Raw genomic sequence first — 23544 nt, 5'->3', positions numbered from 1 at the left:
CTTCAGGGTAAAACCTCCTCTCCATGCTCTATAGAAAGTATGCATCTAAGTAGATACTGGATGCATCTTGTCTCTAGCCATGTAAATCCATGTGCATGAATATTAAGGTGTTATGTAGTGCACACCCTGACATATTCACATACTGGGAAGAGAAATTTTGAAAAAAATCAGGAAAAAAAGAGTCACACACAATATAAAGAAATAGGACAATGAGCCAACCCAGACCCTGCATTTGCTATCTGAGGCTCTCCTCTGTGTGCCCCCCTCCGAGGGTGGTACAGAAAGTGGCGATATGAGAATAGGCCTTCTCAGTGATGGCTCCCCATTTGTGGAATCCTCTCCCCAGGGAGGCATGTCTGGTGCCATCACTATCTGATTTTAGGCACCAAGTAAAAACATTTTTATTCACCCAGGCCTTTGGAGCTTAATTTTCCTTCATATTTTTTACCCATATTGGGGGTGAGTTGGATTTTGCCTTTTATGCATGCTGAGCATTTTAGTTTGTTTTTATTCTTGTTTTTATATCAGTTTTTAATGTTAGTAAGTTGCTTTGAGTTCATTTTTTAAAAATTGACTAATAAATAGAAATAATAATAAATAACAAAAAAGCCAAACCAAAAGTTGCTGGTTTAATGCTATGAAGTAGGTTGCATTATTATAATATTAAAACACATTTTGTGCATCTAGCAATTAATTCTAAATTGCTGATAATTTGTTATAGAAAAAGTATGTTTTTGTAAAATATATTTAATATAAAGATCAACTATTTTAGTTGTGCAAAAAGAACATGAAAGCTGTTACTGAATAAAGTAATACGGAATACAGTGGGTTGAGTAAAACCTTCAGTAATATGTATAGGACTGGTAAAGGGGGAGTGGAAATAAGGCTGCAATCTTTCATATGAGACTTGAGTTTTACAAGCATGCCTCTATTTTGATCTGTGTAATATTGGAAAATATGCACCAGATTAGCCCTATAGGTAATGACTATTTTTCTACCAGGCTGATACTGCAATTCTTCCCCTATTCTCACAATAAAAAAAATATGGATTATGCATTGGTACAGGTGGCTTATTAATTTATCATTTAATAAGTGAAGAATAGTTTCTATCCCTATAAGGCCTTGTGGGCATCCTCTCAAGACAGGAAAAATGTCTGGTATGCAGAGGGAGGGAGGCCGGGTTGTATGCCACAGCAAATTCCAAGAAACTGTTTTGGACTAATCAGACCTTGGAACTGACCTGTTAACATTCATTGTATTTTAATGAATCAGTAGCCCAGTGCATTCCAAAGTCCAGTCATCACTTCATATAGACTCAGCTACCAAACTGCAAATCCCTGCCCAGTCTTGTATTCCCATAAATAGCAAGGGTCAGTGACCAAGAGGAAGAAAGGGGACAAAGGTCAATGGCAGAAAGAGATGACATAACCTGGGTTTATTTTCTTGCCTACTAACTTGTTAAACGGAAGCTATAAGACTGGCATACGTTATTTTTATCTGTCACTGTACTGACAAGAACAGTCACTTTGGCATAATGAAATAGACCATGTTGGTCTTGCAAGTGAAAGTCTTGTGGCATGTTATGATACTAACTTTTTCAAAAACATAAGCTTTTGTAGGTTGAAGCCTATTTCATCTGTTGCATGAAGGAACTACCAAAAAACAAGCATTGGAAAGATGTTTACAGATTGGCTCTTAAGTAATTCTGCAAGTTAGATCATAGATTCTTTGAATAAAATCCACACAGATTTTCAGTTCTGACATTTTCTGCATCTATGCCTTCTCAAGAATTGTTCTAGGCAAAAGCATGGCCATGGAAGAAAATACTGTATCAAAAGACGAACCAAGTTAATATGAATCTTAACATGTGAACTACTTACTATGAACATTAAAGGAAATTTGTCAGAAATCATTTGAAGGAATCTAAATTAAAACTAGTTAAGGAAGTACTAAAGAAACCAAAGCTTGGAAACAAAAGCTGTTAATTCACTATATGTAGGAAAAGGTTCATTTTTCTGTTTTAGTGCTTCAAGAAATGTTTAATTGAAGCATGTAATGCAGAGGTTGTACCATTGGTCTCACCTGAAAGGTGATTTTCATAGGAAGGGGCCATCACTGTGGGTAACAGTTCCACCTATCGTGCGAAGGCAAGAATGTTTTTGAAGTCAAGACTAGGGACGTCATGCCCCTCCCACTCTCCAGTTCATTCGTAGCGAGTCTAAAAGATATATCTAAAAATACAAGAACAAGGCCAACAGGCCCGCCAGGAAAATAACATAATAGTCACATGCATAACAACATGACTCTAACCTAACTACATAACATAACAGAACTAAAAGTCTTGACTTCACTCTTACATTTAAATATAATATGGAAACAATAACATATAACCCATTGATAAAATCACTAGTCATCCTCCAACTGGGAGGGTCGTGATGGCCCCTTCCTATGAAAATCACCTTTCAGGTGAGACCAATGGTACATTTTCCATAGGAAGTGGGCCATCACTGTGGGATGTACCAAAGCAACCCATATAGGGAGGGACCACCCACATGTTAATCCTCATTAAGAACCTGTTGCAACACTCGTCTGCCAAAAGAAGCATCAGCAGAGGCATAACGATCAATTTTATAATGTCTTATAAACGAGTGTGGGGAAGACCAGACAGCGGCCCTACAAATATCGGCAACAGGAGCATTAGTAGCAAAAGCAGCCGAAGTGGCAGCTGACCTAGTAGAATGAGCTGTTATACTAGCAGGAACTGGCAGCTTCAGGGACTCATATGCTAAGGTAATGCATGCCCTTAACCAACGGGATAAGGTAGGATTGGATACTTTATGCCCCATAGACCCTGGATGAAAGGATACAAACAGAGACTCCGTTCGTCGAATCTCTTGGGTCCTAGACAGGTAGGTCTTGAGAGCCCTCCGGACATCCAACGAATGCCAAGCCTTCTCGAGAGGATGGGTAGGATTCGGGCAAAAGGAAGGCAAAACAATGTCCTGGTTGCAATGAAAAACTGAATCGACCTTGGGACGAAAGGAAGGGTCAGTCTTCAGCACAACAGAGTCCTTATGGAAGACGCAGAGGTGTCTAGCGGAAGACAATGCGCCCAACTCCGAAACGCGTCTGGCAGATGTGATTGCAATCAGAAACAGGACCTTGAAGGACAGAATACGTAGGGGCACAGATCTGATGGGTTCAAACGGAGGGCGTTGCAAAGCCTGCAGAACTTTCGGCAAACTCCATGAGGGGAACCGATGGACAACAGCCGGAGAGCGTAGGGCGACTCCCCTCAAAAAACGTTTGATGAACGGATGTGAGGAAATATGATCTCCAGGAGAGGACACTGAGAGAATGGATGACAGAGTAGACGCATGTCGACGTAGAGTGTTGGGTCGAAGTCCCATCATAAAGCCACTATGGAGAAATTGGAGCACCTGGTGCACATTGGCCTGGGATGGATCGTGGTGGTGGGACTGACACCACTTGGAGAAAGCCACCCAGGTATGTTGATAAATGCGAGTGGTAGATGGTCTTCTCGAGGCCAAAATAATATCAATCACAGCGTCAGACAGTCCAGCTGACCTCAAGTGTCTCCGTTCAAACGCCACGCTGTTAGATTGAGCCAAGTAGGGTCCTGGTGCAGTACTGGACCCTGGGATAAGAGGTCTGGCGTTACTGGAAGTGTCCAAGGGTCCATCATTGACATTGCCAGAAGATCTGAGAACCACGGACGGCGTGGCCAAAATGGTGCTATCAGAACCAGCTGTGCCCTCTCGGTTCGCGCCTTCCTCAAGGTTTTGGCTAACAATGGTATGGGAGGAAAGGCGTACAAGAGACCGTCTGGCCACGGTGTTGTCAGAGCATCCACTGCTTCTGCTGCTGAGTCCAGGTATCGGGCAAAGTACCTGGGAAGCTGGCAATTGTGACTGGAAGCAAACAGGTCGACTGAGAGGGCGCCGAACCGACACTGGAGACGATGGAAAATGGCTGGATGAAGTTTCCATTCTCCCGGGAAGACCTGTTGTCTGCTGAGCCAGTCTGCTGTCACATTCAAAATCCCTTTGAGGTGCTCTGCTTTCAGGGATTGTAGATGTTGTCCTGCCCAGACAAAGATGAGGGAGGCTAAGTCCTGCAGAGGACAAGACCTGGTGCCCCCTTGTCTGTTCAAATGTGATTTTACACACGTGTTGTCTGTTCGAATGAGCACATGATGCAAAGGGAACAGAGACTGAAAATGACATAGAGCCAAGTGGACAGCCTTTAGTTCCAGCCAGTTGATGCTTCGAGCTCGCTCTGCGTTGGGCCAAACCCCCTGAACATACTGGGAGTTGCAGTGGGCTCCCCAACCTATGAGGCTGGCGTCTGTGGTCACGACGGTTCTGCGGGGTTCTCTGAACGACGTGACCTTGGAGAGGTGTTGAACCTTGGTCCACCAGCGGAAGGAGAGGCGCAGAGCGGGGCTCAAACGAACTTTGCGATGGTTGGAGCTGGCAATGTCTTTTTGAAAAGGCAACAGAGTCCACTGAAGGGGCCGAGTGTGAGCTCGAGCCCAGGGTACAATGTGGATTGTGGAGATAAACATCCCGAGCGCTCTGGCGAGAAGCATGACGTCTGCGGATGTTTGTTGCATCAGGGACCTTGCGATGCTTGTGATGGCAGTGATGCGATCTGGAGACAGGAAGACCATTGCCTGCAGGGTGTCCAACATTGCCCCAAGATGTAGTAGGCGTTGGGTTGGTTGGAGATGGCTTTTGTCGAAGTTGACCAGCCAGCCGTAGGTCTGCAAAACATTGAGGGTGATCATTAAATGATGATGAGCCAGCTCTTCAGATTTGGCCCGTATAAGCAGATCGTCCAAATATGGGTAGATATGAACCCCTTGGGTCCGAAGGTAAGCCACTAGGATGAGTAGCACCTTGGAAAATACTCTTGGAGCAGAGGAGAGGCCAAATGGCATCGCTCTGTATTGAAAATGTTGGTGGCCAAAGGCAAACCGAAGAAACTTTCTGTGGGCTATGCAAATGGGTACATGGAGATACGCTTCCTTAAGGTCGATGGAAGCCAGGAAGTCTCCTTCATGCAGACTCTCGGTAATGGAATGGAGAGATTCCATTTTGAACCTGCGGTATGTTACAAAACGGTTGACAAACTTGAGGTCCAATACTGCCCTCCAAGATAAATCTCGTTTTGGCACAGCAAATAGGAGGGAGTACACCCCTTCCGATCTCTCAGTTGTGGGAACTGGCTCTATTGCCGCTATGTGCAAGAGGTGATGTATAGCTGTCTGCATGATGTTGTGCCTGGCTGGTGCCCTTGGGCAAGGAGACGGGTGGAATCTGTCTGACGGGGTTGCCCAGAACTCTATGGTATAGCCATAAGTGAAGAGGTCCCTGATCCAGGGGACCGTAGTAAGGCGCAGCCATCGATCTCCAAAATTAAGTAATCTGCCACCTATGGGGATGGCGTTAATACTACTTGTGTAGGCGAGGACCTCCCCTATATGAGGACGATGAGTTGCCCCTGCGCCCTTGGTACTGACCTCTGCCCTGGGGGCGTCGGTTCCAGGAGCCCCTGAATGCGTTGGAATCATAGGGTCTGAAATCGCGGCCTCGTCCTCCTGGTCGCGTTCCTCGAAAGGGCTGGTTAGAACGAAAGGAGGGAAATCGCCTGAGGGGCCTGTGGTCGATGTTCTTGATTGTGGCTAGAACCGGTTTGTGGGCGTCTTTTGGATCAACCAGAACTGCCTTTAGAGCTTCCTCACCGAAGAGTAGAGATCCGGAGTAAGGAGCCTTGGACAGGTTCAATCTAGCCGCTGAATCAGCTTGCCAGTGGCGAAGCCAGAGGGTGCGACGAGCGACTATTTGAGTCGTCATGGCTCGTGCCCCTAATTGGGTGGCATCCAAAGTGGCATCGGCCACAAAGGCTGCTGTCTTACGTAACTTCAATAGTGCTCTTTTGAAGGCGACAGGATCAGGGTTATCGTCCTCTAGAAGGTCATCCAGCCACATCATAGATGCTCTGGAGAAGATGGAGGCTGAGGCAGAGGCACGCATGGCTAGGGCAGTGGCCTCGTGGTTCTTGCGGAGGGCGAAGTCTATTCGACGTTCAGTAGTATCTTTTAGGTGGGATTCCCCTTCCCTGGGCAAGATAGATCGTGAAACGAGGCGAGCGATCGGTTCATCTATGCCAGGGACATCTAACTTGGTGGCGAAGTCTGGGGCTAGGGCGTAAAGTCTGTCAGCCATGTTCTTGAAGCGTCGAGCTTTGAGCGGGTGGGCCCATTCTTCGGAAGCTAATTTGGCAATTGGGTCCGGCACCAGGATGTAGTGTTCAGTAGGTGCAGGGGATTTGAGGACCTTGGCCCCTTTGAGAGTTGGAGCGGACGAAGTTGAGGGCGCAGTCTGGAGACCAAGGGTATGAAGTACCCTACGTGCGAGCGGTTGGTAATCTGAGGTATTGAACAAGCGATACGATGTATCCTCCTCATGATCTGAATAGTCGCTCCAGTCGTCTCCTTCAACATGGTCAGTGAACGTTAACTCCTCCGCATACGAGGCTTCGTCCGTACATCTGCCTCTGGCTAAATCGAAGGGATCTGGCGAGCAGGAAGGATGAGCAGCATGGAACGCACGTTGGTCCATGTTGAGTGGGGGTCTGGCAGGAACCTGTGGTAGTGACTGCATTTGTGTGAAATAAGCCAGCATGGCTTGGAGTTGGGAGAGGAAATCAGGAGACAGCTGCAGACCAGATGTGTGAGATGTATGTGCCTGGTGGGCTATTGGAACAGATGTCTGAGGCGGTAAGCCAGAGGTAGGTTCGTTAGGCGAACCGTGAGGGGGAAAGCCAACAAACTCTTCCTCGTCAGAGGCAGGAGCAGGAGAATGGAAAATATCACTTATGTGTGTCTGTGCTGTGGTGGTTGTTGGCACAGAGACATAACGAGGGCGCTTTGGTTTACTATGGCTGGAAAGATGTTTTGTCTTAGCCAGTGCTTTGGCATGTCTGGTCTTAGACGTGTTAGTATGTTGTGGCTTGGCTGATTGTGGCATGTCTGGCTGATCTGGCACCATGTGTGTTGATGGTGACATGCCTGGCTGTTCTGCCATCTTATATGAACCTGGGTGCAGTACACTGCCACGGAGGGGGCAGGATGTAAAGACCCGAACTGGCACAGCGTACTACCACGGAGGGGGTAGGATACACTGGCAGATGGCGAATGCACTGCCACAGAGGGGGCAGAATGCACAGAGGTATCAACGTTAATATAATATAGGCTGTTTTAGAGTTGGCACACTCAGATTAGTGCTGTAGGCTGGGTTTTTGGCTTGTTCACGGCCCCATAGGGGGCAGGATATGTAATGTAAATCAGATTTAGTACAAGTCAGCCACTGATATTAAAGCTCCAGCCTTGATAATGTAATCCAGCCACTAGGATTAAAGCTCCAGCCTTGATAATGTAATCCAGCCACTAGGATTAAAACTCCAGCCTTGATAATGTAATCCAGCCACTAGGATTAAAGCTCCAGCCTTGATAATACAATCCAGCCCACTAGGATTGGAGCTCCAGCCTTAATAATACAATTCAGCCACTATGATTACAGCCACAGTAAAAATGTGTGTAAATCAGCCTTGTGTAAATTTGTCAGTAGCACATATACACAAACATACAGATAGATAGCCTGCAGGGGAGGTATCCGATGCTTAAAAAATGGTAACGAAAAAGGCGGGAATTTTGAATTTCAAAAAATGGCGCCCAGAAAAACGGGCGGGAAAAAAACGATCAAAAGGGGGCTGAGGAAGAAGGAGCAATGGCGGCCGTCGGAAGCGAACTGGGAGAAGGGCTGCCCAGCACGGACTCGCCGAAAGCCGCAGTAGCGGCTCTGGAAAAACTCTGGAAGGGCAGGTAGAGGCAAAAAACGGCAGCCGCCGCAGAGAGAGCCGCAATAGCGGTCTGTAAAGCCCTTCGCAGTGGGATTTAAGCCACGTAGCGAGGGTGATCTGCGGTAAGGAGTAAGAGCGGGAGCCGCAGCTGCAAGCTCCCGCTGAGATCGGATCAGCCGCAGCCGCGGCAACGATCGGGGGGGGGAAGGAGGGTGGATTCCCCTTCCCTCACAAGCGATCAAGAGATCGGATCAGCCGCAGCCGTGGTAACGATCGGGGGGGGGAGGGAGGGGGATTCCCCTTCCCTCACAAGCGATCAAAAGCGATCAAAAAGAGAACCGCAGCCGCGGTCACTGAGGGAGCCCCCTGGCTACGGATACGACAGAGCCGGGGGGGGGAGGGGGCTTGAAACTGCCAAAACAAAGAGAGCCGCAGCCGCGGTCTCAGAGGGAGCCCCCAGTCAAGGAAATAAAAGAAATTAAATAGCCTTGAGGAAAGGGGGAAGAGAGCCGCAGCCGCGGTCTCTGAGGGGATCCTCAGTAGGCTAGACACAAAAAACGGAAAAAAGGAAAAAAGGTTTTAAAGAGAGATAGACTTAGCTAAATGCTACGTGAAATTCCAATCTTGTTCGTACGAAGGCAAGAATGAACTGGAGAGTGGGAGGGGCATGACGTCCCTAGTCTTGACTTCAAAAACATTCTTGCCTTCGCACGATAGGTGGAACTGTTACCCACAGTGATGGCCCACTTCCTATGGAAAATATGCTACACCATTGTTAAACTATGGAACAGAGATTGGAATACATTTGAACAACTCCTCTTTCAGTGCCTCAGTTCACTGCACTGTGATGAGAAAGAAAATAACATTACAGTGATTTAAAACATACTAGCGATGTCTTGCAACAAAGTTGAGGTATGCCTGGCGCCAACATTACTATCCTTTCAGCGCCAGGTTAAAACCTTCCTCTTCTCCCAGGCATTTTAACATTTTTAACATTTTAACAGCTAATACTTTAACTTTTTAACATTTAATATTTTCACACTTCAGTATTTTAGTATGTTAGTGTTTTTGTAGTTTGGTGTGTTTAAATTGTTTTCTTTGTGGCTTATTGTATATTGTATATTGATGTTTTACTGTTGTGAACCGCCCAGAGAGCTTCGGCTATGGGGCGGTATAGAAATTTAATAAAATAAATAAATAAAATAAATAAATAAGTGTTGTTTTGTGGGCAGAGAAAGGTGTTTCTACCCTCTGGCTTCTCCCACAATGGAGGAGGGAGGCAGAGAGGCGCTTGAAGTCTAAGGCTGCACTCCTGTTCATCCCTATCTGGAAATAAATCCCTTTGAATTCAGTGGGCCTTACTTCTAAATTGATGTATATAGAACTGCACGGCAACCCTTTTTTTCTGCTGTGCTAGCTTACTACACTGTGATAGATGGGTTGTTTTTGTTATTTTTGCCCTGGGTAGAGGGAGCAACTGGAAAAACAAACACCCTCCTCCGTCTGCCTGTGAATTGGCAAAGTCCCAGAATGCTACCACCTCAATCTGCCTCATGTAGTTCTAAGGCTATAAACTTCATATACCATTTCCCCTAAGGGAAATGTTTCTTTTTCCTCTACTTTTAAAGGGCCAATAGCTGATGATCGGGAGTGAGAGAGCATTTCCAGGGGGGGGGGAGGGTTGGTGGTCCTCTGGCTTGCCTCCTTTCTCACAGCCTCTCTCTCTAACATTATCTCCATTTTCCCCATCCCGCATACAACCCACGTGTGATTTATTTATTTATTAATTATTTAATTTGTATTCCGCCCTTCCTCCCAGCAGAAGCCCAGGGCGGCAAACAAAGCGCTAAAAACACTTTAAAACAGATCTTAAAATACATTAAAACAAAACAGTGCTAAAAACATTTTTAAAAAAACTTTTAAAAAGGGTTAAAAACATTATTCAAAAACATATTAAGCAATTCTAACACAGACACAGACTGGGATAGGTCTCAACCTAAAAGGCTCACACTTGGAATACAGTACACAGTTCTGGTCGCCCCATCTCAAAGAGGATATTGTAGAGTTGGGAAATGTTCAGAAAAGGGCAACCAAAATGATCAAGAGAATGGAGCAACTCCCCTATGGGGAAAGGTTGCAGTATTTGGGACTTTTTAATTAAAAACCGACCATAGGGAAGGAGGAGGGAGGGGGAGGGGATTGGAAGGGGAGGGATGAGGGGGGCAAGGAAGGGGAAGGGGAGGGGCAGGAGAGAGGGGATAGGAGGGAGGAGGGAAGGGTAGGTTGGATCATTTGCATGCTTATCGAGTTCAGTGGGATTTACTCCTGTGCAATCACGCTTAGGAAAAGTGAAACTGACCTGGGGGAGGGGCAGGGAGAGCGAAGGAGGAGAGAAGGGGAGGAGGGACAAGGGTAAGGAGAAAGGGTAGGGGAGAAGGAGGGGCAGGAAGAGAATGGGTGGGTGGGCACTGGGGCAGAGGGAAAGCCCCAAAACAGTATAATTGCTTTTCAGCGTTTTCCCCACCTTTTTGTTCTACAGCAGATGCATGTAGTCTCCCATCCAAATTTAAACCAAAGCTGCCCCTGGCCACATCCACACTAGACCTTTATTTCACTTTAGACAGACATTGCTTCTCCCAAAGAATCCTGGGAAATGTAGTTAGTGAAGGGTGCTGAGATGCCCTGTTCCCCTCACAGAGCTTCAACCAGAGCAGGTGACTGTTAGACCACTCTGGCCACTGGAGCTCTGTAAGGGGAATAGGGGTCTCCTAACAACTCTCAGTACCCTTCACAAACTACACTTCCCAGGAGTCTCTGGGGGAAGCCATGACTGTCTAAAGTGAAATAAAGGTCTGGCATGTGTGTGGCCACCTGATCAGCCAAGCCCAGCAGCTGTGAGTTTGGCTTTTAGAACACTGACAGTTGGTGCTTACTGAGCATGCCTGTGTTTATCATTGACTTCACTGTTAAATTTCTTAAATTAATTAAAAATCAGTTAGGCATTTTTTTAACTTTTAAACTGCAGAAGATGAAGGTCAGAGTATGGAGCAAGGTCAGTAACAGGATTACATGCACTCTGACTGATTTTTAATTAATTTTCAACAAATTATGAGAACTCTGACAGAAAAAAGTCCAACAGGGGTCTGGATTCCCCCCCCTCTTGCTTTACACTTTGAACTCTAGATTCTCTCTGAGCGTTTTGTATATTGCCATGAAAATGTACAGGGTTGTTAAGCAAGTGTTTCTGAGTTCAGGACTCCAGGTTTTGTAAGGTTTTGTTTTGAAATGAGCTTATGGGAAGCAGCAGAATGGCATGGGTAGTATTTTCAATTTAACACTGCAGAATGCGAAAAATCCATGCTGGCTATAGTATACAGCCACTCTCATGTCTGTAATTATACAAAACAAAACAAACCTTTTCAACTATCATTAGCGTATGCAGACATTTCTTATTCTTGGTATATACAATTATTGACTTAAGCAAAAATAGTGAACTTTAGAAGACTTACAGTCCTTTCCAGATTTTTCAGCTGTTGGTCAATCTCTCTAAGCCGATTTTGCTGATTTCGTTCTTCTTTATTATCTCTTAAAACCTTTTCACCTGGAATTGTTTCCAGCTTTCTATTTGCATAAGCCAAAGAATCCTAACAAAAGCAAATGAAAATGGAATCACTGAACTGTAGAGAAGAAAAAGAAAGGGAGACCATCTAGACTAATCTACTGAAACACAGGCCCCAGTACACCAAATGTCCCTTACAGATTAGTCTGTATCATACAGATTATGGGATACCATCAATAGTAAATAGCACTAGTGACTGCTGAGTAAAAAATATGCTCAATAAAACATCACCAGCTGGGTTCAAACAAATTAGTTGTTCTATGTATTTCTGGAAAAGAGAAACTCCAAATCAAGAAGACCTTAGAAAGATAGTTGAATGTGAACCCCATCTCTATCCTCTCAGAGAATAATACCTCACCTGATATTCCTTCTGTAGTTCTGATTCTCATGAAGAGGATTTAACAAATCTGAAGAAGGGGATGGAGTGGACGCTCTACCATACACCAATGGACCATCGACAGGGAATTAAAATTTATCAAGCAATACCTTTCCTAAACGGATGTACCTGAAGTTATCATTTTTATTTTTAGAAGAGCCCTATTATGTAGTTTCTCTAAAACACTTCTACAACCTCTCTGGTGCTTAGATTTAATTCTGGAGCTTTGGGAAAATCACCAAAGTGATTTGATATAGAAAGATTGCATAAATTGGAATGAGGCACTGTAAATAAAAATGCAAAAAAAATTTCTCTAGTTCTTAATTAAACCTGAGCTACCAATTAAAGTTCCCATATTTATACATCAGATGTTATTTTCTAAAACACACACAAAAATGCAGATGCTTATATTCCCTCTCCCCTCAAAATCATATTTGGGCTATTGGGATAAGAAATATGGGCTTATTTTTATTGGGATAAGAATTATGATTACAAAGTAGATTCAAGCAAATAAATTGTGCCATGTGTTACTAGGAAAGAGAAACGCATCTAAATAACGTAATTTTCTTTATATACGCTACTCTGGGAACCTGTTGAATAGCAGTGTATAAATGTAGATGTACTGCCTTCAAGTAGATTCTGACTTCTGGCAACCCTATGAATAGGGTTTTCATGAGGCTGAGAGGCAGTGACTGGCCCAAGGTCACTCAGTGAGCTTCATGGCTATGTGGAGATTTGAACCCTGGTCTCCCAGGTCGCAGTCCAACACCTTAACCACTACACCACACTGGCAGTATATATATCAATTTTTTAAAAAAAATTCTAACTCCCAACTGTGTCCAGGATTGTAGCCTTAGGGTGCAGTTCCAGACACACTTACTACAATGTAACTATATCAATTTCCCATTAGAGCTAGTTGTACATATTACACAAAATACAGTGACAGACTTCAGTGACAGAATTCTGAACTATAATACTTTAGATGGCAGGTGTGGGAAACTAACATTGTGAATGCTCTCCCAACAGGACTAGTTCTACCATGAGGCAGAATGAGGCAGCTGCCTCAGGCAACAAATGCTGAGGAGCAGGGAGTGGAGAGAGCTGTGTTTGCCACATGACCTCTCATACACTGCCCAAGCTAGGCTGCTGCTGTCATGTGCAACGAAGGAAATCATGCCATTGCCAGGGTCAAAGTAAGATTCAAGTGCCAGTCTGGTTAGCTTCTGTACATGGAATAGGGAGAGGCACCATCTGTCCTTCACCTCTGGTTGCAAAATGTCTTGGTACAGCCCTGACTCCCAAATGAAAGGCTCCTTCCATGTAATAAACTAGCACATCAGGAGGGGGATTAGTTGCCCTGTCTTTGATCTGGTCTTCAACATGTGGGTCAGGACCTACTACCAGGGAGCAGCCTGACCTAAAGTGGATTGCACAAAGAGTACTACCACCATAAACATATATGGTAAAAAAATTAAGAAGTGGGCTCCAAAATGCATGTTTGGGCTAAATGTGGTTGCCAGGTCTGAAAAGATTGAAAACTACTTGTTTACTACATGCACAAGGAGTTAGTTTCTTTAAAGTATGACCCCTGCATCTGCAGCCTGAAGTGATACATCCAGAATTATATTTCTTCTGTCTGGGTAACATGCAGAACCTGTACACTGCACTTTTGTTCCTATGGATCTTTGCTACATGGGACAAAATAGTTATTTCTAACATGTGACTAACTGAAGGAACCAACTGGGTGCCATACAAGTCACATATCATCAAGGCAGAGAAGCAGAATACTTACTTTGACCCTAAATGGTTTTATTTGGAATAGGTTCAGTTGATTTCAAATAATACTTAAATGCCAGGTAAAAGATAACAGTTGATATATAATTAAAGAAGTAATCCTAGTTCTATGGGTATCTATCCAGTACAGGTTATAGCTATCATTGCCACTTGAAACATAACTGACATATGCACAAAAACATATAGTTAGTGGCCCTGCCAAATTTCTAAATACTGTGCAAAATTTTAATTCCCACTGAACTTCCTACACTATTATTCCATATTAATTTTGTAGGTTGTTTTTTGTAAAATGAACAAATTAATTTACTTTCCCATGAAAGGTCAAGAATTTATTTTCTGTGGATCATGAGGAACAGCTTGTATGTCAGCATTTGTTGCATTTTAAGAGTATGGATTAAAAAATATTAAAAACATATCTTGCTAAAAATTCTTTCCTTTCTGCTTCTTTTGAACAATGTTTTTATATACAGCAAGGCTGGCCGAAGTTCTTAGTATGGGTACAACAGAATTACAGCAGATGTAATATTACAGGAGATGAGATGTTATTCAATTCTGTTGCACATATTTATTCACATCTGTCAACTTGTGACCCACCAAGAACAATACTATGTACTATGGTCTAACAGGTGCTTGAACCACCAACCCGTTTGTGGCAACCAACTGGCATGTGGCAAAAACAGGGAATTCATTTTATCCATGGTAAGTTGCCATACATGGCTGATGGTCTGCACCATCAACTTAGTGAATCATAAAATGGGCTGCTTGGCCTGTTTATCATGTTATAGTGTCTAACAACAAATTCCATCTGCTTTGTAGACAGCTATATCTGGCAAGCATAGAGGCAGACCACACAATCTTCTTTCCTAACTGAGAACCTATTCACATGGTCCCTTAATCCAGCGCTGTGACATATGCAGTTAACATGTACCAAAGAGGGTCTTGGGTTAAGTTGGTTGTATATATGACAATACCACATGCTGAACACAGCATAAATACATTCTGGAAAACCAACTGTGAGCTGTTTTTTCAAATTGTTGCTTTTTACACCTGGTTGCAAATTAGTGCCAAGTTTAGGAAGAGATTCTGAATAAGTTCACAACAACCTGTGAAGTACAGTGACTGAACTACAAATAGCAAATTTACAGTTCAAATCTTGCTCTGCCATCAATTCACTGGGTAACCTTAAGGAGCCTCTCTTTTTGGCTGCAGACCCCCATCTGCAATATAGATATTATAATACTGAATTAACTTGCAGGCTTGTCATATGGAAGACAGAACTATAATGTACATGAAACCTTTTGAATGCTGCTAAGTGCTACATCAAAGCTAATAAGCACTTGGAAGCACAGGTTGAAGTCAGCATGACTGTTGTCACAGGCCCAGAGAATCATGCTTTAACATCCCATGCAAGTAAAGTAATGCTTAAGATTCCACAACAAAGGCTCTTACCATATATGGAGTGAGAAATGCCAGATGTCCAAGCTGGATTTAGAAAAGTAAGAGGTACCAGAAATCATATCGCAAACGTACATTGGATAATAAAACGGCCCAAGGAATTTCAGAAGGAAATCCCGTGCTTTATAGATTACAGCAAAGCCTTTGATTGTGAAAAACTATGGAATACTTTAAAAGAAATGGGGGTGCCACAGCATCCGATTGTCCTGATGCGCAACCTATACTCTGGACAAGAGGCTACTCTAAGGACCGAATATGGAAAAACCAATTGGTTCCCAATCAGAAAGGGTGTGAGACAGGGGTGTATTTTATCACCCTATTTGTTTAATCTATATGCAGAACATGTCGTACAGAAAGCGGGATTGGACCAAGATGAAGGAGGTGTGAAAATTGAGGGGAGAAATATCAATAATTTAAGATATGCAGACGATACCACACTACTAGCAGAAACCAGTAAAGATTTGAAACGAATGCTGTTGAAAGTTAAAGCACGAAAGTTAAAGCACGAAAGCTCAACTACAGCTGAACATCAAGAAGACTAAAGGAATGACAACAGAAGATTTATGTAACTTTACAGTTGACAATGAGGACATTGAACTTATCAATACCTTGACACAGTCATTAACCAAAATGGAGACAATAGTCAAGAAATCAGAAGAAGGCTAGGAATGGGGAGGGCAGCTGTGAGACAACTAGAAAAGGTCCTCAAATGCAAAGATGTATCACTGAACACTAAAGTCAGGATCATTCAGACCATGGTATTCCCAATCTCTGTGTATGGACGTGAAAGTTGGACAGTGAAAAAAGCAGGTAAGAGAAAAATAAACTCATTTGAAATGTGGTGTTGGAGACCTTTGCGCATACCATGGACTGCAAAAAAAATAACAATTGGGTGTTAGAACAAATTAAACTAGAGCTATCACTAGAAACTAAAATGATGAAACTGAGGTTATCATACTTTGGACACATCATGAGAAGACATGATTCACTGGAAAAGACAATAATGGTGGGAAAAACAGAAGGGAGTAGAAAAAGAGGAAGGCCAAACAAGAGATGGCTTGATTCCATAAAGGAAGCCACAGACCTGAACTTACAAGATCTGAACAGGGTGGTTTATAACAGATGCTACTGGAGGTCGCTGATTCATAGCGTCACTGTAAGTCGTAACCGACTTGAAGGCACGTAACAACACACAATAAAGTGTTTCAATTTTCCAAACAAAGATTTACAAAGTTGTTTTCCTTTACCTTATATATTCAGTTTAGCAGACATAGCAAAATCATGAATTTTGTTTTCCTATTCTCTTATAATAACAGTATGTTCAGTTCTCTAACACTCGGCATATAATAATATAAATTGCTGTCCATATACCTTTGAGCTTATTTTCATTACCAAAGGATTAGAAGCATTTTTAAAAAAATATGCTAAAACTCTCAGAAAAAATAAATTCTGATCTCAGCAGTACATTCTGTGTTTTTTTCTATGCTTCTATGTATGCCACAAATATTATTTGAGTGCTTACAACTAGGCTGTTCATAGGCGTCACATACTGAAAAGCATAATTACTCTTACAGAATATAAATGCAGAAACTGAATTTCTTCCAGAGCAAAAGCAATCTTTTCACACTACTTCACTCTGTAAAAACTACTTCGCATGTTATAAAATGCGTTGACTGAAAACATTGTTTGGTATTTTAAAAATATGTATGAAATAGGAATAGTTTCGTGGTCCTATTTCTTAGCAGAGATATAAATGCAAGCAACAGGATGAGAATCAACCAGTCCACCCTTTCCCTCAGACACAAATAATTACAGACACAATCTTCTTAAGTAAAAGATAAAGAATGTTTACTCACGACCTTTCATATGTTCAGGAAACATAGGCTCTAACTTAGGTGAAAGAAAAGTAGAAGTCTCAGTCCATGGTAATGGTCATCTTGGAGAGGAGCATGTGCATGCTTCATTCTCCTCAGGCTTAATGGAGGATATGCAAAAACTACCAGACAAAGGAGGAGGAAGAGAAGCCAGGCAACCCCACCCTTTAGGAAGTAAACAGGTACATGGGATATTTCCCAAAATATCCCTTAAAGGGAACATCTCCCTTTTTATAAAGGAACATGCAAGTTTGCTTATTCTAACAAACATTTCAGTGGGGGAATTGTTCTGTAACCAAAGCTCTCTACAGCATCAGTCCACATAATGATATAGATGGACGCAGCATTAATGCATGTTACAATTTATATATGTTTAACAGCTTGAGTTCCAACATAGAATTTTCTTCCATATTGCAATTTTGTGACAAGTAAAGCTGTCTATAGACATGTCACAGCATGGTTATCTGGATGAATCATAAGAAAATTACTAATGAAAATATTAATAAACTTCTAGTTATTTTTTGTAAAATAGCGTTCAATACACTAGACAAAGGTGTACTTTTAACAACAGCCTTTGAACTTCTATTAACCTTCCTGGATTTAACAGCATCTGCACCACATTCCGCATACAAACTCCCCATTCAATTTAAATCTTTTAAATTTAATATACTGCATGAGAAAATTAACTTATTTTTATCTGTTAGATGATCAGGAATAGAAAAAGGATCAAGAGAGAAAGAATACAGGAATACCCCGCATTAATGTACGCAATGGGTCCAGAGCGAGTACGTAAACCGAAAATGTACTTAAAGTGAAGCACTACCTTTTTTCACTTATCGATGCATGTACTGCACTGCAATGCTTGAAGTCAAACTGACGGCAGCGAAAACAGTACGTACTGTATGCAAGTTTGTAGTTGGAAACTGATCGGGCGGTGGCGTCATGCCGTTAAGTGTTCATTCTTGCGAAGCGAGCGTACGTAAACAGGGGAATGGTGCTACTGTAAATATGTCCATACTCGCGAGTGTCCATAAAGTGAAGGTCCCTATAGCGGGGTATTCCTGTAGTATTATTCACAATTGGAAAGAAAGTTTCAGCAAAGTCCATCTTCTATTTTTCCACCCTTCTCACTTGTTGCTATGACATTACTTACATATTGAGCCTAAAGCAACTAAGCTAATCTCTGGCAAATGCGAATGATCAAAAGGTTACATCTGGCTACACATAATAAGAAACTGGATGTCATCTCAAAATTTGCCCGAATACCGTAAAATCAACCAGATTTTAATTAAAGCCTCATATTTATGACAAAGCATATTTCTTCCCCCAAATACTGTGCATTTTAAGCCAAAACATAAATTGGAATTAAAAGTTTCTAGGTTGAATGAACAGAATAGAAACCGTTGGTAGACTTTTCTTTTTTGTGGCATAAGCAAAGACCCTGATGGTAAAAAGCAAGATATAAAATTTAAAAATAAACAAATAATAACGAATAAGATTTAATTACTTGACTTGGTCTGGAGTCCTGGACTTTGGTACTGACGTTTGACCCTTAATCTGCAATCTGGATTTATAACAGGTATGCCAGTGAAGTCACCGCTTTTAATAAACCTCTAAGGAGTCACCATTCCTTCCTCAAAACAAATACTTGCTTATCTAATTAATCAGTTAATCCTGTGAATGTCTCATGCTAAAAATAAATGTATATAATGTGTTACATACTACAAACTTCAAGTGGTGTTTAGATTATGGAATGGGGCTTTCTTGTTGCCTTCCCATTTAGCACCACTACAGCATCTCTATGCCCCCAAAAGTGAATCCATTGAAATGTTGTAGAATATGGGATGGGGGATGCAGATGGAGGGGGCTGGCAGGCCCCCTTCAGTGAGCAGAAGTGTTTTCTGTTCACCCTAGTTATATTTAGATCCAAGCCAAATTCTGCAGCTGTCTTCAAAAGTACACTTAGCTCACATTGATCCTATGCAGGTCTAAGTAAGTAATAGGTCTAAGTAAGTAAAAGGTCTGAGTGGATTCAGTTGAGCTTACTCCTATGAAAATATGCACAGGGCTGAACAGCTTGTTACTGGACAGAGGATGCCACAAGCAAAAAAAGATGACGTGTCACCCAATTAAAGAAAACAGTTGATCAACTGTATGTTTTAGTAATTTGTCCAGTTATCAATTAAATATGTATATATCTGCCTAATAAAAAATAGGTCTAAAGAAAAAATGATATATTGATTCATCCAAATATTTTTAAGATTGCTGTTCTGTTGCAAAGATGCCATATTTTCTAAGCACTGGGTGCACAATGTTTTGCACTGGAAAATGTGGTCTGTCTTCTTCCAAAAAAGGATCTATGACCCCCCTGGCAAAAGTGAAGTATAAGTTAAAGGGGCAGGCCTGCAGCCTAAGATTGATAGACAAATGGTCAAGGAATAACTAATCACTTTGAACGAGTTCAAATCTCCAAGGCCTGATGAACTGCATCCTAGAATATTGAAGGAACTGGCTGAAGAACTCTCAGAACCATTGTCTATTATCTTTACAAAATCATGGAGGATGGATGAACTGCTGGATGACTGGAGAAGGGCTAATGTTGCCCTGATCTTCAAAAGGGCCAAAAAGGAGGAACCTAAGAACTACAGACAAATCAGCCTAACATCAATCCCTGGGAAGGAGAACTTTAATTGCTCAGAGCTATTTGTCATCACAAAAAAATACAATAAAATACTATAAAATACAAGAGCAGAAACAGGAATATACAAATATTACAAGTATTACAAAATAAAAAGGAGTAGATAAGTATGTGTACATATATGCCCAAAATATATAGTTAAGAATATAATATTAAATATTTAAAAGCTGATCCTGAGCTGCCAAGTGTTTAACATACTTAGCCCTAATTTTCCCAGCTGCCAGAGCGAAATTTGCCACTTGTTGTGTTACATAGGTGTCGTTGCCCACTAATAGGATAGCTATTTGCTCCATGGTCGGCCTTCCAGACATAGAGTGGATTATAGGGTATAAGAATTTGTGCCTAGGGTCTTTATAGAGGGAGCATCTCAAGAGGTAGTGGATAATATCCTCCACATCCCCCGAATGGCATATACAAACTCAGAGATGAAGGGGAGTATTAGCATAGCACCCTTCTAACAGGGCTGTAGGCATAATCTGGAGTCGTAAGGCGGTGAATGCTCTTCTCAGAGAGGGTACTGTTAAGAGGGCAAAACAGGGCTCTATGTAGGTTAAATGATGTTTTATACCATGAGTACCCCGGTGAAAAAGGAGATTGGTTGGCTGAGTGGAGAGTCCATATTTGGGTATATAAGAGTATCCTATCCCTTAACAATTTCTTGGCCCTAGATGATAATTGAGTTGGTAAAAGGTCAATGGAGATCCCGTAGACTGCCATTATAGGTTTTATCCGACTTAGCCACGTAGTAAAGAGGGGTGACCGTAACTGCTCAAGAAGGCATTTTTTTGGAAGGCAAGAATCATCCATGGCAGCCAACCTCAGCAAATAAGAGGCCAGCACAACATGAGCCAGTGATTCAACCGAATGTGAGCCGGTCTCCAACCTTAATAAAGAAACAGGAGTGCCGCGGGGGCGGCCAGGATAAATCTAAGAAAGTGATTTTGGACTTTCTTGAGGGGAGAGATGTTGACATAACCCTAAACCTCTGCCCCATATAGAAGTTGTGGGATTATCTTCCTACGGAAGATTTCTACCGCTGGGGTGACCAGGCTTCCACCTTTGGCGTTGAAAAAGCGACAAAGCTGGTGAGAGGCGTGAGAGGCCTTTAGCCGGGCGGTTTCCAGGTGTAAATTCCAAGAGAGATTGGAATTGAAGTGAAGGCCCAGGTAGCGGTAACTACATTGCTGTTGAATGGGCTTACCATTTAATCTCCACACATGCCTAGCCCTTTTCCTTCCAAACACCACCACCTTGGTCTTAGCATAATTAATCTTGAGATGTTCCCTGGCGCAAAATGAGCCCAAACTGGCAAGCAGTCTTCTCATTCCAATTTGGTTAGTAGAAATCAAGGCCAAATCGTCAGCGTATAATAACATGGATAGTTTGTCTGTTAAAATTGAGGGCGGGAAATACTGCGCACCTGAAAGATCCTGGACAATATTATTTATGTAAAAATTAAAGAGAAAAGGGGCCAGGAGGCAGCCTGACGGACCCCTCTTTTAGTAAGGATTTCCTCTGAGAGAAGCCCATTTGCCCCCAATCTCACCCTAAGGGAGGTATCTGAGTGCAGGATCTGCAGTAAGGAGAGAAGGCGTCTATCTATATTTGTATTAGCTAATTTTAGCCATAGACGCCTTCTATCTATCCGGTCAAAAGCAGACGAAAAGTCTACAAAAGCGACTAATAATTCTTTTCTATTATAGAAGGCATATTTCTGAATTAGGCGAGATAAAATGTAACACTGATCTGACGTGGACTTGCCTTTAACAAACCCTGCTTGCTCCTGTGCAATAATAGCATTCGCTTTGGCCCAATTTTCCAACTTGTTTAAAAGGTACTTGGCATAAATCTTGGATGCAATATCCAGGAGGCTAATCGGCCTAAAATTGTCAGGATTGGACTTAGATCCACCCTTATGGAGAGGCACCACAGTACTGATACCCCAACCTTTGGGAATAACTCCATGACTGTTAATGGAGGTGAATAGTTTTGCTAGCACCGGTGCCCACCATACCGGATTAGACTTAAATATTTCAGGGGGGAGCATGTCCTCACCTGGGGCCTTATTATTAGACAGAGAGTTAATCAGTGGGATAACTTCCTCGGGTAAAACCGGTTCCCACTCAGGACATTATAAAGACTGAATTATTTTATTAAGATCTGGCTGAGAGCTTAAAGTACCATTACTATAAAGTGTAGTAAAGTGCAAACACCATTGGTCTGAAGCAGAGCTTGGAAAAGTTACTTTTTTGAACTTTTTTTGAGCATGGCCACTGGATTGGGCTGATGGGAGTTGTAGTTCAAAAAAGTAACTTTTCCAAGCTCTGGTCTGAAGTTATTTGATTCTCGATGATTGCACAGTAACCCTTCAGTCCTTTTGAGGCAAGTTTCCAAAATTTAGACGTGTTTTTCTCTGCAGAAGCAAGACCCAGCTCCCTCCACTGTTTCTGAATATAATTAGCTTTTTTTTGGCTTAAAAGTTTTTTATAGGAGCGGCGGTGGGACAAAAAAGTATGGAAATTTTCGAAGGAGTCATCCTGACGGAGGCTCCTAATGGCCTGCGATAGATCACGTTTCGCTTTTACACAATGGTGATCAAACCAGCCCGTGTTCTTGAAGGTAGAGGGACGTGTATTGATCAAGAAAGGCTTTAACATCTCGGCAATGGAGTTATAAAGGGTGGATGGATTGGATGAAGACAGAAGAGATTCACGTAAATCTAATAAAGTAGGGAGATTTAGGAAGGAGTTTATAACCGCCTCAGTTTTACCATTCCAAAGAATTCTTTTACCACCTTGAGAAACTAAGTTCATAGATGGTACAAAAACATTAGAGGGGGGGCATAAAGGAGTGGTAAGGAGTAAATATATAGGCATATGGTCGCTCTCAGGTCTAGACATCACCCCAAAAAATTTCATTTGGGAAATAAGGGGTTGAGAGAGGACCATAAAGTCAATTACACTCCTGCCACACGGACCAAAATTGGTATAAGCATCTGAATCTGGGAATAAAGAAGAGCCATTACACAAAAAGAGCTGATATTTGTAAAAAGATTAAAGAACGAACAACCTGCAGAATTTATAACTGCGTCCTTCAATGTCCTACAGGAAAAAGCAGACAGGTCCTCCATAGTTAGCCCTAACTTGCTTCCCAAAACAAAGTTGTTGGGTCCTAATCTTGCATTGAAGTCCCCGGTCAACAAAATTGCAGGATCCTTAAATGTTTGATATATATAGGTCAATACCTGGTCTAATTCTGACCAGATCGCAGGGCACCCAGACTTAGCGCTCGCTGGTGGAACATAGACATTAATCACAATAATTTCAAAGTTTGGGGAACAACAAATTTTGGAGATCAAGATATTAGTTGATGGCGACACAACAATCTCAGAGATATCCCTGGGAAAATTCTGGAGCAGATTATAAAGTGGTCGATTTATAAGCTCCTTGAAAACAATGCAGGGATTACTAGAAGCCAACATGGATTTGTCAAGAACAAATCCTGTCACACTAATTGTATTTCATTTTTTATTGGGCAATCTCCCTGGTAGACTGTGGGAATGCTGTGGACATAATAATTTTGACTTCAGCAAAGCTTTTCACAGAGTGTCCCATGATATATATATATATTAATTTATTAATTAATTTGTAACCCGCCCTTCCTCCCAGGAGCCCAGAGCTGCAGACAAAGCAATAAAACACTCTAAAACATAATAAAACAGATCTTAAAATACATTAAAACGTTAAAAACATTTTAAAAAACCATAAAAAAGGGTTAAAAACATTATTAAAAACCATATTAAACAATTCTGACACAGATGCAGACTGGGATAGGACTCAAC

At 42.2% G+C, this 23544-nt stretch overlaps 2 protein-coding genes across 11 annotated transcripts in view; both read right to left on the bottom strand.

The window, feature by feature from the left end:
* FSIP1 (fibrous sheath interacting protein 1) overlaps positions 1 to 23544 on the bottom strand; it is a 156073-nt gene that overhangs the window by 85153 nt on the left and 47376 nt on the right. For all 10 annotated transcript variants that reach the window (XM_061611472.1, XM_061611471.1, XM_061611473.1 and 7 more), the window contains one exon: positions 11397 to 11531. In XM_061611472.1, coding sequence (XP_061467456.1) covers positions 11397 to 11531 — 135 coding nt within the window. The remainder of the gene's footprint in view (positions 1 to 11396; positions 11532 to 23544) is intronic.
* On the bottom strand, positions 1993 to 8626 carry LOC133377423 (uncharacterized). The gene is made up of 2 exons (XM_061611467.1): positions 5546 to 8626; positions 1993 to 4786 (listed from the first exon to the last, which is right to left on the bottom strand). Exons 1-2 carry the CDS (start codon positions 7110 to 7112, stop codon positions 2556 to 2558), a joined length of 3798 nt encoding a protein of 1265 aa, XP_061467451.1. The 5' UTR covers positions 7113 to 8626; the 3' UTR covers positions 1993 to 2555.

Source organism: Rhineura floridana, chromosome 2 (genome assembly GCF_030035675.1).
Source record: "Rhineura floridana isolate rRhiFlo1 chromosome 2, rRhiFlo1.hap2, whole genome shotgun sequence".
Classification (NCBI taxonomy): domain Eukaryota; kingdom Metazoa; phylum Chordata; class Lepidosauria; order Squamata; family Rhineuridae; genus Rhineura; species Rhineura floridana.
This window is presented reverse-complemented; position numbering and strand designations above follow the sequence as displayed.